This window comes from Sinocyclocheilus anshuiensis, unplaced genomic scaffold (genome assembly GCF_001515605.1).
Source record: "Sinocyclocheilus anshuiensis isolate Anshui unplaced genomic scaffold, SAMN03320099.WGS_v1.1 scaffold627, whole genome shotgun sequence".
In the NCBI taxonomy this organism is placed as follows: Eukaryota; Metazoa; Chordata; class Actinopteri; order Cypriniformes; family Cyprinidae; genus Sinocyclocheilus; species Sinocyclocheilus anshuiensis.
In genome coordinates this window covers 870,168-890,415 of record NW_015549703.1, presented here as the reverse complement: position 1 = coordinate 890,415, position 20,248 = coordinate 870,168, and the positions used below count along the sequence as shown (strand labels likewise).

At 38.1% G+C, this 20,248-nt stretch overlaps 1 protein-coding gene across 1 annotated transcript in view; it reads right to left on the bottom strand.

Annotated features, from left to right (window-relative positions):
* The window catches only part of LOC107660608 (uncharacterized), a 65,894-nt gene that overhangs the window by 28,978 nt on the left and 16,668 nt on the right, over positions 1-20,248 (bottom strand). Inside the window, exons 13-40 of the mRNA XM_016449967.1 lie at positions 19,887-20,017; positions 19,663-19,793; positions 19,408-19,572; positions 19,086-19,294; positions 18,768-18,898; positions 18,155-18,269; positions 15,745-17,940; positions 14,928-15,602; positions 13,835-13,947; positions 13,624-13,691; positions 13,308-13,429; positions 12,486-12,616; positions 12,240-12,382; positions 10,808-10,975; positions 10,455-10,675; positions 7,098-9,509; positions 6,683-6,786; positions 5,311-5,417; positions 4,907-5,115; positions 4,264-4,340; positions 3,987-4,117; positions 3,470-3,637; positions 2,826-2,990; positions 2,545-2,740; positions 2,261-2,400; positions 1,556-1,675; positions 1,362-1,452; positions 12-191 (exon numbers count right to left, since the gene is read on the bottom strand). Of these exons, the coding sequence (XP_016305453.1) occupies positions 12-191; positions 1,362-1,452; positions 1,556-1,675; positions 2,261-2,400; positions 2,545-2,740; positions 2,826-2,990; positions 3,470-3,637; positions 3,987-4,117; positions 4,264-4,340; positions 4,907-5,115; positions 5,311-5,417; positions 6,683-6,786; positions 7,098-9,509; positions 10,455-10,675; positions 10,808-10,975; positions 12,240-12,382; positions 12,486-12,616; positions 13,308-13,429; positions 13,624-13,691; positions 13,835-13,947; positions 14,928-15,602; positions 15,745-17,940; positions 18,155-18,269; positions 18,768-18,898; positions 19,086-19,294; positions 19,408-19,572; positions 19,663-19,793; positions 19,887-20,017 (8,819 nt within the window). The remainder of the gene's footprint in view (positions 1-11; positions 192-1,361; positions 1,453-1,555; positions 1,676-2,260; positions 2,401-2,544; positions 2,741-2,825; positions 2,991-3,469; positions 3,638-3,986; positions 4,118-4,263; positions 4,341-4,906; positions 5,116-5,310; positions 5,418-6,682; positions 6,787-7,097; positions 9,510-10,454; positions 10,676-10,807; positions 10,976-12,239; positions 12,383-12,485; positions 12,617-13,307; positions 13,430-13,623; positions 13,692-13,834; positions 13,948-14,927; positions 15,603-15,744; positions 17,941-18,154; positions 18,270-18,767; positions 18,899-19,085; positions 19,295-19,407; positions 19,573-19,662; positions 19,794-19,886; positions 20,018-20,248) is intronic.

The window sequence follows — 20,248 nt, the reverse complement described above, 5'->3', positions numbered from 1 at the left end:
CGTGAACTAGCTGGCGTAGAGCTCACGGTTTTGAGCCAGTCTCTCCGCCTTCTCGTCGAGTTCATCAGTGGAGTTGAAGGCTCGGTAGCGGTCGAAGTTGACACAGGAGGAAAGGTTCATCATCAGTATGGAAAGGGTGGTGATCTGCTCCATGATAAACTTGTTTTTCTCTAAAAGGACTGTCATGTTTGCTGCAGAGAGAGTTTGAAAAACTGTTCAAGCCACTGCAGATTTAGGATAAGACTCTTGTGTATAGGAGCAATGCATCTCTGGCTCTGGCTCATGAGTTGTCAAATGCTCGGCTGTAAAACTCCATTCGGACAGGGATAGTTTTCCCAGAGGAGGTTAGGTAAATTTGTGTCTCACAGACATAAGCTCTATTCTGAGAGTAATTATTTCTCAGGGAGACATGATTTCAGCATTTACAGATGGTTGTCTGTGATTTAATTGCCATGTGAACCATTAATGTCTGTTTTTGCTCCCCATTGCTAACAGTTTATAGACAAACTCCAGGGTCTTGTGGTTATTTAATTAGTTAATCTGAATTTACAAGAAAGAATTAATAGTAAAAACTATTTTTTATATAAAACTATTAATAAATAAGTATTTATTTATTCAGTCATAATATTAATACATATACACATTCTTTTAATGTGCAGTATTATGGAAGCCACAGTTGTATTACGGTTCCTGCCACAACTGAGAAACAAATATGAATCTTTAAGTTATAAAAATAATGAGAAACTCTATCATAATTATGGGTTAACATGCTACAGTATATTATTTAGAAAAAAATAGTGTTGTCAAACGAATAATCGCGATTAATCGCATCCAAAATAAAAGTTTTTGTTTACATATGTGTGTGTACTGTGTATATTTATTATGTATATATAAATACACACACACGCATGTATATATTTAAGAAAAATATGTTAAGTTTATACATTTAAAATATTTATATATAATATCAATTATATGAATATAAATATATACATGGAAATATTTTCAAAATATATACTGTATGTGTGTGTATTTATATATACATAATAAATATACACAGTACACATACATATATTATGTAAACAAAAACTTTTATTTTGGATGCGATTAATCACGATTAATCGTTTGACAGCACTAGAAAAAGCACATCATTATGACAACATTTCATTAAAATGCAAAACTTTCTCATGATAATGACTTAGTAACTTGTAATAATGAGAATTTTCTCATAAAAATTACTTTGTTTCTCATAAATATTAGAAATGTTCTCACTATAATAACATCTCCTAATAATGAGAAACTTTCTTGTAATAATAATGCTGCATCACCATGATGCAAGCATTGCATGTACTGTTACTTACAGAATTGGTTGAGAGTTGCACTCATTTGTGCAACATCAATGCCGGTCTGAGTCTGAATGAAGTTTTGGACGAAAGGATTGCGCAGAGAATTCTGTGAAGAGTAGTTTGATAAGAGAGCACTTAATGCAGTAGAGGGGGAAAAAATAAATAAATCAAATAAAAAGTGTTTATTTAATTTTCTCTTGACTGAATACCTGAAGTATTGGCAAGGTTTTTGTCAGGATGTTGGCAGACTGCATCACATATGAAGATGACTCTATCCACTCGGACGCATAAAGCTGTAGATCACCAAACTGGTGCAGTGTAGAATTTGACTGCAAGAAAGAAGGAAATTATTTGTTACCAAAAAAAACACCAAATGTTACAAGAAAACACTACCCGTCTATATCTTAAAAGGAGAATCAATATGACTATAGATGCGGGTCAGAAGTCCAGATTTATGCTGCAGTCTATCCCAAGTCAGAAGCGGGATATTCCTATATACTTTATCTTTGCAGGTATCTGATTCTCTGCAAATACGTCTCCTAGCAACTGTGGAGAATAAATGACGTTGTACAATGTTAACTGTACAATTACCAACAGAGAAGGTCATTTACTATGTTTTACACACCTGCCTCTGTAGGAACTTTTGTTTGATTCAAGTAAACTACACTTTTCCCTTGGTGTTGCCATGTTTGATTTCATACGTTCATCAGTTTTTTTTTCAAGGCAGAAAATTGGAAATTCAAACTTTTGAAATAAAAACGTAACACATATGTAAAAGTGGTCCAAACTGGATCCAATTACACATTTTTGCTTTTTACATGCATGCAAAAATTATCTCTTTGTCAAAAATCAGCGAAAGTGTAAATGTGTCCTACATGCTAAATATTTATTCGTAAGATGTTTTAAACCAGCACCTTTCTCATGAGCTCTCTCGTCACTGGTGTGTCTGGTGAGTACAGGACCTGTCCTAACAGCATGGGTTTGAGGAAGGCCCAGGCCACCGCGCCACCTGTAGTGTTCACCATATCCAGGTAGAGGTTCATACAGAAGGGACCTGGACATAAGCAGTATATTAATTAAGCCTGACCACAGCACTTCATCAAACTGAACTCAATATGCTGTAAGCAGATTCTTGACAGGTCATTATCATAATGTTTTAGTGCACATTTAGCTGTGTGCTCAGAATATGCGTTCATACTAGCATCGGGTGGGATTTTGAACTTCTTAATCAGCTCTTTTCTTTTGTGGTCCGTCTGGACAGAAGGATCAGTCTCCGTTACGATAGGAACTTTTGCGATGGCGAACAGCGTCAGGATGCCGTTTTTGCATAAGGCACGAGCAATGGTACTAAAGGTGGCCCTGCTAGACATGGTGGACCGCTTTCCCCTCACCAGCTGTGGGAAGGAGAATACAAAGACAGGTTTTATTTAAAAATAAAATAAAATAAAATAAAATAAAATAAAATAAAATAAAACTTACACTGTGGAACTCTTGGTCGGCCACCAGGTTTAGTTCTCCAATGTTTGTCAGGTATTCCTGCAGTTTGTTAAGGGCAGGTACCAGTTTGTGCATCATGTCCGTCAAAAACTTGATCATCTCTAGCATGATTGCCACCAAATCCTGAATTTCTTTGGACAACACCAGCTGCAACAAAATGTCCCAAGGTTACGACAGACAGCAGCAATGTAATGTATATTGCATAATATAGTTATTTGTTCTGGAACTTGAACAGAAAATGGTTTATATACATTAAAAATATAAAAGTGGCAATGTCTATGGCTCGATAATCCAGTCAATTACACACTTAAACACTTTTGAATGAAATAATTAAAAAATATATATTATTTTCTCTCTTTACTTTAAACTTAATGGAAGCAAACCAAAGATTATAATAGATGGTTTTTCATTACAAATAAACAGTACAGCAAAATCTTGAATGGCTAACAGTGAGCTCAGGTTGCCCCAGCCCCAATCTAACCGTAAATGAGAAAAATCCATAATAATAAATGCATAAAAAGCAAGCATTATTATTTATTTCATTGTAACTATATGCAAAACTTTTCTTGTATTTAATTTCACTGGATGTACAATATATACAATACATTCTGTGCCCAGCTCTTTACCCTGAATAAAGCCGCCTTCGTGTCCACATGGCGAAGAAAGAGAACCGTGATGCTGTACCATTCACGTGACAGTTCACAGAAGGTGCTGAAGATCTCCTGCCCTGCAGGGTCCAGTTGCAAAGACGAGGGGTCCGAGCACTGGTGCAGGTTTGCCAACCATGCCAAGATCTGTGAAGAGGAGAGAGATGACAAACAAAACACATTACAATAAATTTGCACTCTACAAGACTTCACACTGGTGAGAGACAGAGATATTTGTTACTAAAGCGTATTGCGCTCAACACTCTGTGAGCAAGCAAAAGACAACAATGGCAATGAAAATGAAAATGCTCAAAGTTGTTTAGGTAGGATGGGGGGAAAATCCTTGGGAGGAACCAAGACTCAGCAAGGGGAGCCCATCTTCCTCAGAATAAAGTGTGATTCAATTTATTTTCATTTCTGTCTCACACTGTGTGAAGCCATGATTTTTGGACACATCTTTTGAGCCCCTCTGATGTATGCATGAGTTGTGGTGTACCTTCATGTTGCTGCTGGGTAGAGGGTAATCTAATAGAGCCTGAAGAATGTGAGGGGGAAAGTTGGTATACCGCTCGACATCCTGAACAAACAGAGTGGTATTTTTCAGCAGCTCTGAAACTTTCACTTCAGCTGTCAAAACGCAAGACAAAAGACAAGTGAGAGAGCAGACATGCACGCATGACAAGGTTGAAAAAGACTGATTGGACCACCATCTGATAGCTAAGGAACACTTGTGTTTCCGCAGTACTTTTGATAGAGGCGACAGCGGTACGTACCTGGAGATGAAATATTGATATTAAGATTTTTCAGAGTTGAGACGTTGAAGCCCACAATTTGAGAGAGAGTTGATGTCCTTTATAAAAAAGAAAGAGAGAGAAGAGACAGAGATTAAAACCATGAGTAGTATTCCTAGACAAACTGTTTGAAATGTTTTAACATTATTTATATAAATATAAATATGTATACATTTATCTACATATTATTTATTTAAAATGTATTTTTATATATATATATATATATATATATATATATATATATATATGCACACACAATATTATGACAATACAAGTATTGTCATAAATATAATAATAATACATTAAATGGAAAACAGTGATAAACAGTTACATTTAATTTCATTATTATATTTTGTAAATTTATTTGAATTAAAAAAACGTAAACACCTGATGAATTTTTTGATGAAGATGAAGAAGTGGAGAAAAAAAATGAATTTAATACACTGCACCATTGTTTTTTATGCAAATAAAAAAATAGCTACATTTTTTTTTGCATTTATCTACTTTCACTCAACTAAAAATATAAGTAGCACAGCAACTTTTAGTAAGTTACTCCCCAACACTACTGAACATACATAGTACAAGCTACAACAACAAGGTTGAAGGTCATTATAGAAAGCAGTACCAGTCCACTTCAGTGTTGTAAGTGTTAGGGTCTCCAATGAATGTCTGGAAAATCAGATCATAGATGTCGGTGGTTCGGTTCACCAGGTTGGTTGTGAGCACATGGAAGGCCTGAACTGCGGGAACAACAGTGTCGCATAGCACTCTGGGACCCAGAGGTAGAACCTGGGTGATCAGCTGCACAGAAGCCATGTTTTCCAGAGCACACACCTACGTTATCATGAAAGAAGTTAGCTTCAGAATACTTGAAATATAGGATATGAGTCATATGGCCTAATAATTTGTCATTTTCTATTCTCTTTACAACTTGGAATGAGCATAGCAATAATAACAAGATGGTAATTCTTGCTGGCATATGCTTTTTAAAAAATCTCTTTTTTGTGTCTAAACCATCAAAAATCTCACCTTAGTTAACAGGTGGTCCAGTATCATGCCCGAACTCTCATTTGCCCAGTTGGCTGAGCCTAATTCAAAAGCGGTGTTTAGCACTTGCAGTAGAAGATGCAGATTTTCTGCAGAGAGGCAAGAGAAATGGAAGAGGGAAAACAAAGATCACGCTTTTGCAGAGCTAAAGTAACTTAAATTCCCTACAGGCATCATTACTTGCACCTAACTCCACTTTCAGGCCAACCTCACAGTGCAGCAAGAGGCAAATGATCTAGCAAAGAATCCCCCCTTAGAAAAGAGACATTGAAAGCTTTATGGTGCTCTGTGCTGATTTAGATCTGACAGCTCTTACGTGTGCAACACCTTAAGCAATATAAAAGATCAGACAGTTATGAGGGAAATTTAATGCTCAACAAGACATCAGCTTTATTAAAGAAAATATAAAGCAAACTGAGAGGCTTGAAAAGCAGCTTATCAATTTAAATGAGGGAGTGCTGCAGACAATGAAATTGGGGAATAAAAACTGTGGATCTCCAGAGGGAAAAAAATGGTGCACTCTGGAGCACAGCATGATGATATGTTTTAAAGTTAACTCTTGAAAAGGATAGTTCATCTAGAAATGAAAATTATTCACTCAAAGTACTTTTGTCTTGTTATCTTGTTTCAGAAAAGAAAGTAATATTTGACACTTGTTTTCAGACCATACATTATCTCTTAATTAGGTTTATTATTTTATCCCAATGTTAAATTATTTTCTTGCTTAAAGCACAAACATCACTAAATTTAGTTAAATCTATGCCTAAAACAAAAACTATTTGAATACATTTAAGGATTTATAGTAAAATAATACTTGCATACAGGTTTGGAATGACACAAGAAAGAGTAAATAATGACCTTTAAATTTTTGGGGTGACCTACTTGTTTAAATAGACTGGGCTGATAATATAAAAGAGAGTATGGGGTAGGAAAAAGAAACATTTGCTATTTTAAAGAGCACAGGCACTGTAAAAGGCTTTCTCATACTCCTGGCTGAATATTGCAGAAAGCAGACTTCAAACCTGCCATTTACTACTGCACTGCTATGAAAAGCACCAAATCTTTGCAATGTCACAAACATAAAGCAACATACTTTGTTCAATGTCTGTGGGGATTACTAAGAGTAATTTATTTCGAGGGAGAACCTGGAGTCTGCGACATTTACTGTGCACATGCATCTTGTTCTTGAGCTAAATAAATGTAAATTATGCAAAGAAATAATTATGTATTCACACGGCTGAATGCAAAATACTTATACACGCTATATGCAACTGTGGGAACAAAAGATCGTGGAAATAAAACCCCTGAATGAACAGTGTTATAGGTAGTAGATCTTGCAAGATGATTTATGTACCTTGGGATTCGTTGGCCAGACTTCTCATGATGGACTTAATAAGAGAAGAATATGGCAGGTCTTCTGGAAGGCTATTAGCGAGGTTTGTCAACAGCACAGGCAGCCTATGTAAACAGAGAAAAGTTTAATTAACTAACAAAAAGTTGCTCTTTCCGCTGGGTTAGCTTAATCATAATGTACTACTATGGATTATGATCATTTATTTTCATGACCCCAAGACTGTTCTTTTCAGAGTCATAAACTATGTTTCTCTGAAGAAGTAAGCAATTATGCAGGGTAAATGCCATGGTGGCTGAAATTATGAGAGCGAAGTAATAGCCATGCATTGAACAAGAAAAAGAAATGAAAAACTGGGCCTAGTTATGAGCTTATAACCAGGAACCAGCCTTGGGAGCACAACCTCAAAGAAACTCACTTGTCGGTCCAGTTAGTGTCATTCACCCCCAGCAGATGGCCGATATTCATGCTAGAAGCCCCCAGCACTATTTTGGCGAGTTCAGACTCCACATTGCTGCTATTGCCCAGCGAGATGAGATTTTGGATGGTGTGCAGCAGCTGCTGGGTAATAACAGCTGTTTGGGTGAAAGGGTTTTGGTCTGCTTGGATGATCATTAGGATTGTCTTAAGGGTCTGCTCTAGGTCACCTATAATGGTGCTGGAGGAATTTGTGTTCATGTTGTGCACCAAGGCCAGAAGGATGTTGACAGAACTGGCTACTTGAGATACAGCCCTACTGACATCCACAAAGGTGCTGGTGTCATTAAGAACAAAAGACATTGTCTCCATTAGGTTGAGTGTGATATTAATGTATGGCCGTCCCTCAACAGGCATTATCGAGTATATGGAAGATGCAACCTCACTTAAAGAGTTCACTGCTTGTGAGATTTGGATAGGGGAACCGGATAACATAAGGCCCTCGTAGAGACTCATGGACACTTGATTAGACACGGTCATCAAGATGTAAACAAGGCCATTTGGAGTCATATGCATGGATGTCGGATCATAAGTAATGTTTAGAGAGTTAAGAAGAGACTGTGTAACCAGCTGGGAGATTTCTGGGAAGTGGGATGTAATTTCCGCAGTGTTGGATACTCTCGAGAGGGCAGTGAATAGAGCTGATTTGATAGCAAAGAGGTACATGTGTGTTTCCTTGGGGAGAACGACAACCATCTGATTGAACGTCTGGGTCAAAAGCATCTCCCTCTCAGCACCGCTGCTCAGGCTATAGTTTGACATGGAGAGGTTGAATAGGATGTGGGTGGCCATGGCACTGCTAAGGATGAGGGTATGGGTGACCTCTTGAACAGACTGAGCTGTGATATTCGAGAGGGCAAGGACATGGTTTAGGGAGTTAGAAATCATGCTGGTGGACATCATGACTTTTTCTATGTCTCCGGGATATGCCTCGAGCAATGCAAAGGCTTGCAGCATTTGTCCAGATATGTTGAAATACACAGCTATCTCTCCAGAGGGAAGTGAGTCAAAGGCTTCTGCAGTTTGATCCTTGGCTGCCAAATAGGATGCTACGCTCATCTGCGACCCTGGACTGGAAAACGAGCCAATTATGTTTTGGAGAATGCCAGTGACCTGAGGGCTGATGTCCTTGATTTCCTCAAAGTTCTCGGTAAGGATGTTGTTGAGCGCCGTGAGGAATTGAATTGCAGTGTCGGTGCCATTTCCACCCTGTAAGATGATATTTGACACCAAAGCTTGAAGTTGTTGGGCCATGTGCTCGGTTCTTTGCGCAATGTTCAGAGGTGGCTGGTCGGATAGCACCATGGCCACGTCAATTGTTCTTCCTAGGCTCTCTGCAAATTTCTTTACATTATCAAGGTCCTGCAAATTCCACCCATCACTTCCGATGTCCATGAACATCTCCAGGAACTGCTGTCCATTGCTAGGGAGTGTCAAGTAGGACAGCACGTTCAGAGCTGTGTCAATGTTTTCCTCCTGACTTGTGTTTCCAGTCATTTCACTCAAATAACCCTTCAGGATGACACCCAAGTCTGGATTTGCAAAGAAAACATGAATAGTCTCCAGAATTTCAGTCGATGTGGGTGGAATGGATAGAACTTCAAGCAAGGCTTGGTAGTCGATGTCAAGAAGGTCAAGGAAGTCATCCACTGGCTCTCTCTGTACTTCGCTAGCAATTCTTCTGGCATTTCTTGTGTGGGACACAAGACCTTGCAGGTTCTGTCCCTGAGCAATTTGTATTTTAAGTGGGCTTAGATATTGTTCCACAGGGTCGAAGAGGTCACTGGTTAGTTTGATCTGTTTCAGCATGTACAAAACATTCCCCGAAAGGTCAATAAAGGTTTTTGAGAGACACGGCAGTGGCATCTTAGTTAGGGCATCTCTTACTATATCGTATAGCTTGCGCAGGATCTCCAAGACCAAATTTAGTCCAGTATCTTGAGTAGTGTACAGCCAGTTGAAAAAATCAACAGTTTTCCATAGGGTGCCACTTGTTTCTTCCAAATACAGAACTTGCTGCATTATTCCATAAAGGGTGGGCCAGTTGCCCAGCAATCCCGTACCAATGATTTGTTGGATAACCTCTTTTATTAAACTGTCAACTGTGCTTCCATTGGGGTTCATAAATATGTCTCCAGTCAGGATGTAATTAATGGTTTCCTTTGTAAAATTCATTCCGGTAAGCGTGATCTCCAGAGCTTGCATGATGATCTGAGGGCTTACAGTTGAGTTCTGAAGGAGATTGCCATTCTGTAGGATGACCTCTATAGTTTTTCCAATTGCCTCGATGTATGGCGTCATCCAGGGAGCTTCTGTCTTAATTTGCTCCAGAGCCATTTGTACTGAGGAGAGGCTAATGAATGAGAGACAAATTAGTATCGCATGTTCACAAAAAAGTTACAAAATAAAAATAAATAGCTGGATTAAATAATGTACTGTTATGCATACATGTGATAGATTATAAACCATTACAGTCCAAGATACTTAAATGTAGAGTTGATGGGACCATTTATGAATCGGCCATATGAACATAAGACGTCTACAATTTTTAAACTGGATTACTTATATTTAAAGCAGCAAAACATTATTCCATATTTAATCTTGATTTTGCTCTCCATTTCAGTGGGCACTCATATTATATTAATAGAACTGTATAGTTATAATAGACTTAGAGACAATTTCCATCATGTTCAATGATCTACAGCGGGTACAGAAATGTTCCTGCAGTCTTACGTGATTGATTCGCCCAGATATGCGCAAATGCATAATTTGATTCCTATCAGTAGTCAGTTCATTACAGGGATGAGCACATAAAGCAGAATCAATTTAAGAGCAGGGAGAAAGAGATAACAGAATAATAGAAACTACTTTATCTGCTCAAACCTGTTTGGAAGCAAAGGAGTCAAACTGAATAAATCAACCTTAATGCAAATTTAATTACTCTTACTTAGTTTGTTTGCATGATTCCAACCCCTGGTCCTTATGGTTAATAAATGCAAATCTCTTGGCAAATTTGAGAAGGTATTTTGGTAATATAATCGGCTCGTTATAATGTCGAGGTATAATGTGCGTATGAGTGCGGGCAAAATTGCTGCACGCTTTTGTTGTCGGCAATTTAGTCAAGCTATAGCCTACAGTTTGAAAAAAAAATGGTAAAAAGCTCAATAGCGTGTATCTTTATAAAAGATCTTTCACTGTTATAAGACTGCCATTTGTTTGCTGTCATGTAATATGACTTGGGTCAAGTATCACGGTAAGAATATATGATAGTGTCAGAATGACTCCAGCGCATTAATACCTTTGGTACAGCTGCATCTGGAGGAGCTGGACATTCCAGTCAGCCTGGTTTGTTATTTCTAGCACTGAGAGGTTGTATAGCATTGAAGTGTAATGCAACAGGACTTCTGTAAGGTGACTGACAGCAAAGGTACTGTTCAGGATCGCCCCATAGAAAGTCTCCAGTGACTCGGCCATCATTCCTGCAGTGGCGTTTATCCATAGAGGGTTCATTGCCATTCCCTGTTTAGAAAGAGAGGGACAAAGTCTAAATCAGTCTTTAGTGCACACTACCATCTAGTGGTGACATATGACAGTTGCATTTGAGAGCCATAAAAAAGGTTGTTATTATAAAACTGGAACTTATTGTCTCACTGTCATATTAAAGGCTGGAGCTGGTTTATTGTAGGCTGCTATGACTGGCAGTAGGCTGATGTTACACCACAAAGCAACAGTGTCTTCACTTATTCCAGCACCAGCTCTGACATCCTGCCATATTTGCTGCATGTAGCTGCAGTTCAGGTTCTGACCCTCCAAACCAGCCTGAGGGGTGAGGATATAAAATAAAATAATTATCACAAAAGCCTAACACACATGGAGAGATTAGACAGGATGGCACTGAATTGTTTTTTTTTTTTTCTCTTTTACAATTCGCTATTTAATTCTGGAGTCAAAAAGTCATCACATTTAAAAAGAGCTTGTAAATGCAAGAAAAACAAAACACAGATATTCAGGATGTGTCAGGATGGCAAAAGGTTTGGGCCATAGTTCGTACGTTGGGCCCAGGGGAAGGGGAGGGGAACCCATCCATGATCTAATTTTATGCCTTGTGAATACAAGTGATGTGATCATTGATACTATAATAGACAAAGCATTCACTGAACATGTAGCAGAGAAGTAGAGATATATGACTCCTGCCAGGATCTGAGCATCTGTTGTGAAAGGAAACCAAATTCTCTCTAGGGATGAAAAGTAGCACCTATGCTCGCAAGCTAATGTCTAGCTGTTTATCTGTGATTTATACAGTTCTTGGCACACTGAGTAGGCCTTTTGGGCCAAGGTTGTTGTATTCATTTCAGAAAAAATGTCAGAACATTTCCCAAATATATTTATTAATGATGCCTCTGGCTGTTTGGAAACACACAAAAAGCTAATTAACAACTAACACCAGGTTATGCAAGAGCCAATCTCCTCAATGCCTGATCAAAAACATAGTGCGTTACTAGGATATCTTGTCCTTACTAATAAAAAGAGATTTTCTTAAATTAGTGCTAGGGTAACCTTTCAAATTCACATTTTTTGTGGTTTCAGTTACTCTTCGGTTAGCATAACAGGTGGCAATCAGAGTACTCAGAAAAAGTTTTCTCAACCAATGAAATTTTGGATTCAAGATCAAAATCAAGTCATCTGGCTAGTGGGATGCCATCTTAAAGGGAACCACTGTAAAACAACTGATCATACATACAACTTTCCATTTTGATTTTACACTGTCATGCTTACATAACGACAGTCTTTTTTCTGCTGTCACTAAGGACTTCAGCTATTTTAAGCTGAAGCCACAACAAACACATTGTAGGTGTCTGAGAACATAGTATCATGCACATGACTTTGCTATTGATTGGGCATGTGTCATAAATGAGAATGTCAATCATTTCTCAACAAGCTTCAGTGGCATTATATAGAAATTCCAGCACACCAACCCTCTATTATATATAGCAAAACCCTGCATTCTTTACACTGTTTCAGAAAGGTCTGTATAAGTATCTTAACAGTCCACCACATCAGTAGATAGGAATGTTGTTCTAACCTGCAGAGCAACTTCTGCAGTTGACACAAGGGCCTGTAGCAATCCACCAACAAAGGACTGAGCAGTGAAACTGCTGGTGTTCGTAACATGAACAATGCCTGGCAAAAGACTGGACAATGGCTGCTGGAGGACGTGGAGGAGCTCTGAGGAGAAGAAAGCACTTGCATTAGATGCATACAGTTCAGATCTGAAAGACTGTACGAAACATGAACGCCTACCCTTCAATACTTTTGCAGCTTTTCTCACCTGTTTGTGCCTGCATGTTGTGAGCACTGTTGACAATGGCTTGTTGAATTGTGGACACGACAGACGGCAATGAATCCCACATAGGAGTACCTTTGAAGGTTGAAAACAGAGCAACCAACATCTTCTCCAACCTGTTGTTCAACAAACACAGTCAGATTAACATTCAAAACTGAGAGACAATAAGAAATAAATCTATTTTTAATATGTATGCTCATTGGTTTTATTCCCAGGGCATGCATTAAAAATGTATATATAAATGCAATGCAAGTCGCATTGGAAAAAGGCATTCTGCCAAATGCAAAAATGCAAATATGTGTGTGCTTTTTAATATATTAATGCTCTGGGATTCTGAAGAACCTTCTCCATCCTGACCAATGTAGCAGAATTTAATCAGCTGATTTAATTGGCATCCCATTTAAAGACTAAACAACTCAATTTTGGCAAGGAGTATCACACTTACTGATCGTTTCTGCTGAAATCGTGAGGTGACAGACTGATCGACTGCCTCTGACATTTCTGCCACCGCTTTTTTAATTTAAAAGTCATTTAAGTGTAGAAAATCCCCCCCAAATGCTTGGTTATTAGAATTATCATACATAATAATCAGCTTTTGTAATATGCTGCTTTGCACTGACAAAAAAAAAAAAGGAACAAATGTGAAAAGAACAAAAGCTTGTCAGATCTTCAGCGTGAGAAAAAGACCGGCCCAACAACTACTGTATCAGTGTTCATTTTAAAGTTGTCAAAGTTGTCAAAGAGAATCTGAGTATTATGGCCACATGGACTCTCTATGATTCTCTTGACTATATAAATGAAGCTTACTTGTCAAAGGTCAGCTGGTCAGCACTCCGGGAAAGGATCTGGACCAGAACGCCTACGGATTCTGTGACAGTCTGGGTGGACTCATTCATGAATGGTGACATAGAGCCCAGAAAGACTGCAAGCTGTGGCATCACAAAAAAGTTGAATGCTCGATACAAGTATACATAACACATTTATATTTGTGTGTGTGTGAATTGTATTTATTTGCGCAATAAATCAACACATTTCATAATATGGCAACATTTTCTTGTCAAAAGATTTGTTGGTTGTGAAGGAGCTGTCAATTACAGGCCTTTGAGAAATAAAAGCAACTTACCTGTTCTGTTATTTCATTTAGGCTGCCAAGACTGAAGTTGCCTAGGTTATGCCACATGTTTGTATATCCTAAGAAAAATATTTAGTACATATATCTATGACATCTTGATATAGAAATAATGGTTTAAATAGTTTTACTAATATATGGCCACACTAACAAACTGTTTTATAATGAATCCCGATTACCAACAAACACCATACAGTGAACTTGCCTTCATTTGAGTTTAGAATATACTCTGTGACCTTGAGAATCACAGATATGATGGGCTGAGCAGTGTTGTTTGATGGCAGTGAATTCTGAAGCTCTCTCATCACATTCACAATGCTGAAAACGAAAAAGAAACACCAACTGTCATTACCTGTGCATATACAAATATATTTACTGCATTTACACTAAAATTCAAAAGACTGGTGTCCGTTTTTGAAAGTCTCACCAAGGCTGCATTTATTTAATCTAAAAGGCTAAAACAGTAATACTGTGAAATATTAATACAATTTAAAATAGCTGGTCTTTTTTAATATATTTTGTAATTGTGAAATATGTTTCTGGTAAAGCTGAATACAGCAGCTGTTGTTCCAGTTTTCAGTGTCACATGATCATTCAGAAATCATATGTAGATTTGGTGCTCAAAAACATTTCTTGCTATTATTAATGTTGAAAACTGTTGTGCTGCTTAATATTTTTTGTGTAAACAGTGATACATTTCATACATTTTTGTCAGCATTTATTATGAATAGAAAGTTCAAAAGAATAGCATTTATTTAGAATAGAAAACTTCTAAATAAATATTATAAATTACTTTAGTCTAAGTAATATTATAAATTACTTTACTGTCATTTTTTATTAATTTAATGCATTCTGGCTAAATAAAAGTATTAATTTATATTTTTTTAAAAAACAATCTTACCGACCCTTAACTTTTTAATGATAGTTTAGGGATGGATAGATGGATAAATTGATAAAAGGACAGATCTCTTTGTTTTTCACTATCTACTGTATATTTATAGATCTCCTTGTCTATATATACATAAGCCTCTAAGTGCAGTTTGAAATTTTCTTCTAAAATTAGCATTTTTATTAGGCTGCTATGTGTAGTTTCAGTAATTTCCCTTTAATGGCAATGAATAGGTTCATTAGACTGCCATTTAAGTGAAATAACTGGACATAAACATAGGAGCCTGATAGAAATTTTCAAACGGAACTTAGAGGCTTTTGCATCTGAACTCTTCATATATATATATATATATATATACATACACACACACACATATGTGTGTATACAAAAATATATAGTCTATACTTACACTTCATTCCATTTGTCTGGTCCAGCAGATTGGGAGATGGTCTGCAAATACGTTAAAATGCTGTTTTTCATGGGAACCAACACCTCAGCGACCTCTGCTGGCAAAAGGCCATGAATAGCTCCCCCTACCATCTGGATAGTCTCCTGTGTGAGGTGGTTAGCCTGCATGTAGTATATATTGGGGTTCAGGGTCAGCTGAAGTGAACCATTAAAAGCACCAAGAATATTGTTAACCACATCCTGAGGTAGAGCTCCAGTTTCATTTGAAATACTCTCCAGAACTACTCTGACAGCACTAATGATGGCTTCTGTGAAGTTTTCACTTTGGAGACCACCATCAGTGCTAGCCACCTGTAGAGCGTAGGTTAGTCTCTGAGACAACTGTTCAGCAACAGCGAGGAAGGCTTTGTCCTCAGGGGAGAGTAGGGGGGCCATGGCTTGCAAAAGTTGGTCAAGATTCACCCCAGCTGCAGCAAGATCTACAGAGCTAACGTTCCCCTGGAAGATTGCAGCAAGTGCCATTGTCAGTTGTTGGTTAATGATAAAGTCCTTTGTCAAGTTGCCTTCATTTGAGCTCAGAAGGTTTTCTGTGACCTTGATTATCATTGATATGATGGGCTGAGCTGTGTTGTTTGATGGTAGGGAATTCTGAAGCTCTGTCATCACATTTGCAATGCTAAAAAAAGGGAAAATAACATCAGTGCAACTGTCATCTCTCTTCCAGATATACATACAATACATATATTAAAATGTAATTAGAAAGCAAGAACGAAACAGAGAGAAAGAACAATATGCAAATATACAGTCTCTACACTCACAGTTCATTCCAAAGATCAAATCCAGCAGGCTGGGAGATGTTATTCAGATAGGATAAAATGCTGTTTTTAATGGGAACCAACACATCAGCTGCCTCTGCTGGTAAAAGGGTATGAATCGCTCCCTCTACCATCTGGATAGTCTCCTGTGTTAGTGTGTTAGCTTGGGCATAGCTCATATTGGGGTTCAGGATCAGCTGAAGTGAACCATTAAAAGCACCAAGAATATTGTTAACCACATCCTGAGGTAGAGCTCCAGTTTCATTTGAAATACTCTTCAGAATCACTCTCACAGCACTGATGATGGCTTCTGTGAAGTTTTCACTTTGGACACCACCATCAGTGCTAGCCACCTGTAGAGCATAGTTTACTGCCTGAGAGAACTGGTCAACAACAACAAGGGACTCTTTATCTTCAAGACGGAGTAGGGGAGTCAAGGCTTGGAGGAGCTGTTCAAGATCCTTCCCAGGTGTTGTGATATCTACAGAGCTAATTTCCCACTGGAAAATTCTAGCAAGTGTTGTCATCACTTGTGGGTTAGTGATCCACTCCCTTGTCAAGTTGAGGTAGGTCATGATCTGAGCTTCAATTTCAGCAGGAATACTGATGTTCATTGGGGAGCCTAGAAAATCGTAGAATGCCTGCTGTATCTCAAGAGTTCCTTTAATCAGTGCCAGCTCACCCTGCAGCATGGTCATGATTGTATTGGCAACATGTACAAGATCCTCGCCTTCCAGAGGAAACCTCACATGAGTCAAGTTCTGGATCTGATTCATTGCTAGCGTCACCATATCTGCTTCTGCATTGATGAGTGCCACCTGCATTTCAGTCATGCATTTCAGTTGATGGAGAATCTCTGCAAACATACTGCCACTGGTGTCATTTCCAAGCTTGTTTAAATACCACAGTGTGATTTCTCCATACACCCTTTGTGCATACTGTCCCTGCACCATCAATGTCGAGTTAATGGTGTGGTATGGGTATTGTTCTCTGAATACCTTTTTCAAGAGGTCTTCCAGAATGTTGAGCTCATTTGTAATATTAGTGATGTTCTCCACATCAAGACCTTGAAGGTTTTGTCTAATGGCTGACAGTGTTGTTATCAGCCCCTCTTCTGTCAGTGCAAGTGGGTCAGATCCAGAAATGGGCATGTTATTTAGTTTCTGATACTCTACTGAAATTATGTTAAGCCAATTATTAAGCGTCATTTGAGCATTTTCTGCCATAGGTATTACTCCAAGTAAACCAGAAGCAGTCTGGATGAGCTGAAGGACACATTCGGCCTGTCCTTTAGCAGGAGGCTTTTGGGGAGACTGTGTGGTTTGAGTGTTCATGCATTGTGGGATTTGAATGGCCATATTCAGAGTCTGCAGTACGGATGCCGACCAATTAGAATGAATTACTGAATTGACTTGTGCTAATTCAAAAATGGTGAGATTGGAGGCTTGTAAAACTTGACTGATGTTGAAAACAGGAGATGCATAAGCCAGCTCAAGAAGATACTGAATCTTCCTGAAAATTTCCATTGAGGCTTCTGCTGGCCGGGACATGTTCCATGGCAGGAGCAGAGCGAGAACATCAAGCACAACAGGGAGAGTCATGTTACCCTGAAGAGGTGTAATTGGGATGGTCATATTATTTCCAAATGCAAGGATTGCTCCAAGATTATCAAAGACATTCTGGACATCAGCAACACAGTCCTGGCCAAGAGCTGAACAGATCTCCAGATCACGAATGAGGGCATGAGTCTTATTTAGCACTGCTTCTAACTGGTACTGCTGCTCTGGAGGCAAGATGGCTCCAAGTTGGCTCAAAATAGCTTGAAGAACTGCAAAACTATCCTCTACATTTAGCATCTGGATGGACCCATTGTTCAAGACCTGAAGGACGCCCATGATGACTGGGTGCATGCTGGTTGTTTGGGAACTTCCTGGCAACAGGTTCTCTACCTGCCCCAGTCCAAGAGCTGCCATGATGTCGTTTAACAGAGTGAGCAAGAGCTGAGTGTCAAACTGTTGTGTGGACTGAATGTTGGAGAGGAGCTGAATTTCTTTATCAGCTGTATTAATGAGGTTCAGCAAAAAGTCTTGTAGTGAGATGTCACTACCAAGGAGCTGACCTGGTAGACCATTGTCAATGACTTGCTGTAAAAGTGGCATGTAACTGTTTTGGAGGAGAGCCACTGTCCCCTGGAGAGGTCTAAAATCAAATGAAAAAGGTGGAATTGAAAGTCATTGTCTATAAAAAAAAAAAATCTATATTGTATCACCAATAGGACTTTTTATGTAATCTGATACATTCTGAACATCAAGTATGCACATAGTAGTACATAAGTTAATGTATACAAATAAAAAAATATTAAATTACTTTGGTATCAATAAATTCTTAAATAAATTCAGCAAATAATCACTACCTTAACAGGCTGTCAGGTTCTCTTGACACTTCAAAGATCAAAGAACGAATCAGTGGAACAGCTTTTTCCCAGGTAAAGCTGGTCTGACAGGTGAAGGCAGATGGAAGAAGCGTGCCTGCAAAAAAGTGTGTACAATTCACTGCATATTATTTATAATATGGCTGAAATAAATAAAATTCTGATCATGCAATATCTTCAGTGATTCTACTATGAACTGATAGATTGATTGGAAATGATAACGCTTTGCCATACATTGTCAAATTTACACATATTTCATATCAATGAATTGGCATTACTTTACAATACGGTTAAATTTGTTCAAACGTATTAATGCATTAGGTATCATGAACAATTATACAAAGAATATATTTAAAACATTAAATGTTATACTGTCATTTTAAGTTCACTAATAAAACATAATTAAATAAATAAAAATAAATAAAATAAATGTATTTATAAAAATAAATAAAAAAATTTGCAATACAAAAACGGTCTTGATTTTAAAATGCTATTAAAATCTCATTGGTATAAAATTAATAACGATATAAAATCATACAACTTAAGAAACAAAGTGAATCAATTTATCCAATATTCATCTTTTTTTTACACTCACAGTTTGGTGATGCAGTGGCATTAGGTTGGTAGGTCAAAATCCAATAAGCCATATGGACATATGGTTCCATGGAGGGCCACAGATAGCTGTTCTCTAGCAGAGAACCCATGTTCTCAAATGTGCCAGTAGCCCTGTTTCACAAAAAAATTCAAATGCAAATAAACATATAAAATGTATTTAATATGTGATAAAGGTACTTAGCTAGACAGAGCTCTGTTTCTACAGGGACTGTTTTAGTTTGGTTCACCACTTGATACAATTATAAACAAGCAACATCCTAGTCACATAGTAGTTATTGACAATTACTAGGTTTCTGACCTGGTCAAAAGAATTTGGGACAATCCAACTGAAATGTTCCCAGGGATCCAAGCTGCAAAATAGTTCTCATTAAGCACAGTTTGCAAGTTCTGGAGGGCAGTGACATACTGCAGGGCGGTTGTGTACAGGTTGTGCCACTCTGCCATAAGTATTGAGGGTGTGACATTGTACATTACAGTTCCATTCACAGCACCAACCAACTGCTGGACCTGTGAAAACACATTTAGTTTAGGCAGTAATATAATGGTTAATTTCCATTTTTTGTCAAATAATAACAAGGTTAGAAATGTTCTGGCCATTACTTCTAAATACACCCCCTTACCTTCTCAGTTACTGGCAAAAGTGATGTTAACAGCATTTCCTCAAGACGTGTGTCATTCCCAGCGCAAACTAGAGTGCCCCACAACTGAAGGTCTATAGAGCTGTATGTTGACATCCAAGCCCAGGGAGCAGAAAGGTCTTTGCAGCTAGTGTGACCCTCTAGAACCTGTATGAAAATATTAGAGGACACCCAATATGACAAATAAATACTTTAATGAAAACTACAAGAAGCACACACTTAGACTTTTTGACCCACATTGGCCATGGTTTGCACAATAGAGTCCATGGCATGGTCAGCCCAGGCCTTAGCAAAGGTCTCATTCTGCATTAGAGAAAGGAAGGCCTCCAGGACATACTTGGCATCCCTCAGAACCACATCAATGAATGCTGTGAAACAGATAATGATAATTCAGTTAATCAGTGTGTCAAGCGTTGGAAGTTGTTTGCATTGCATAATTCTCTGCACATGCTGATACATACGTAGCTGTACTTCCATTGCAACTCTCGCCACCTGCATGGATGAATGGCCAGCCATCATGAAAGTCTGAATGTATTCCCAGCCAGGCATGTCTTGTAGAAAATCAAATGCTGTACTGCTTAATCCGAAGACTCTGTATGGAAAAATGGTGAATAGGTTGGACTTTAGGTTCAAGACCTTTAAAAACAGATTTATTTTCCTCATTCAGATGTCAGCTGAACCAGCAGGAAATGGCAGTGAGAATAAAATTTAAAAAAGAGTTGTAGAAGAACCTGGTTTTGTTTTTTTATATAAAATCCATATTCATATAAAAAGTAGTGGACTAATACTTAAACTCTCTTGTTAAACCAGCAGTAACAAGCAG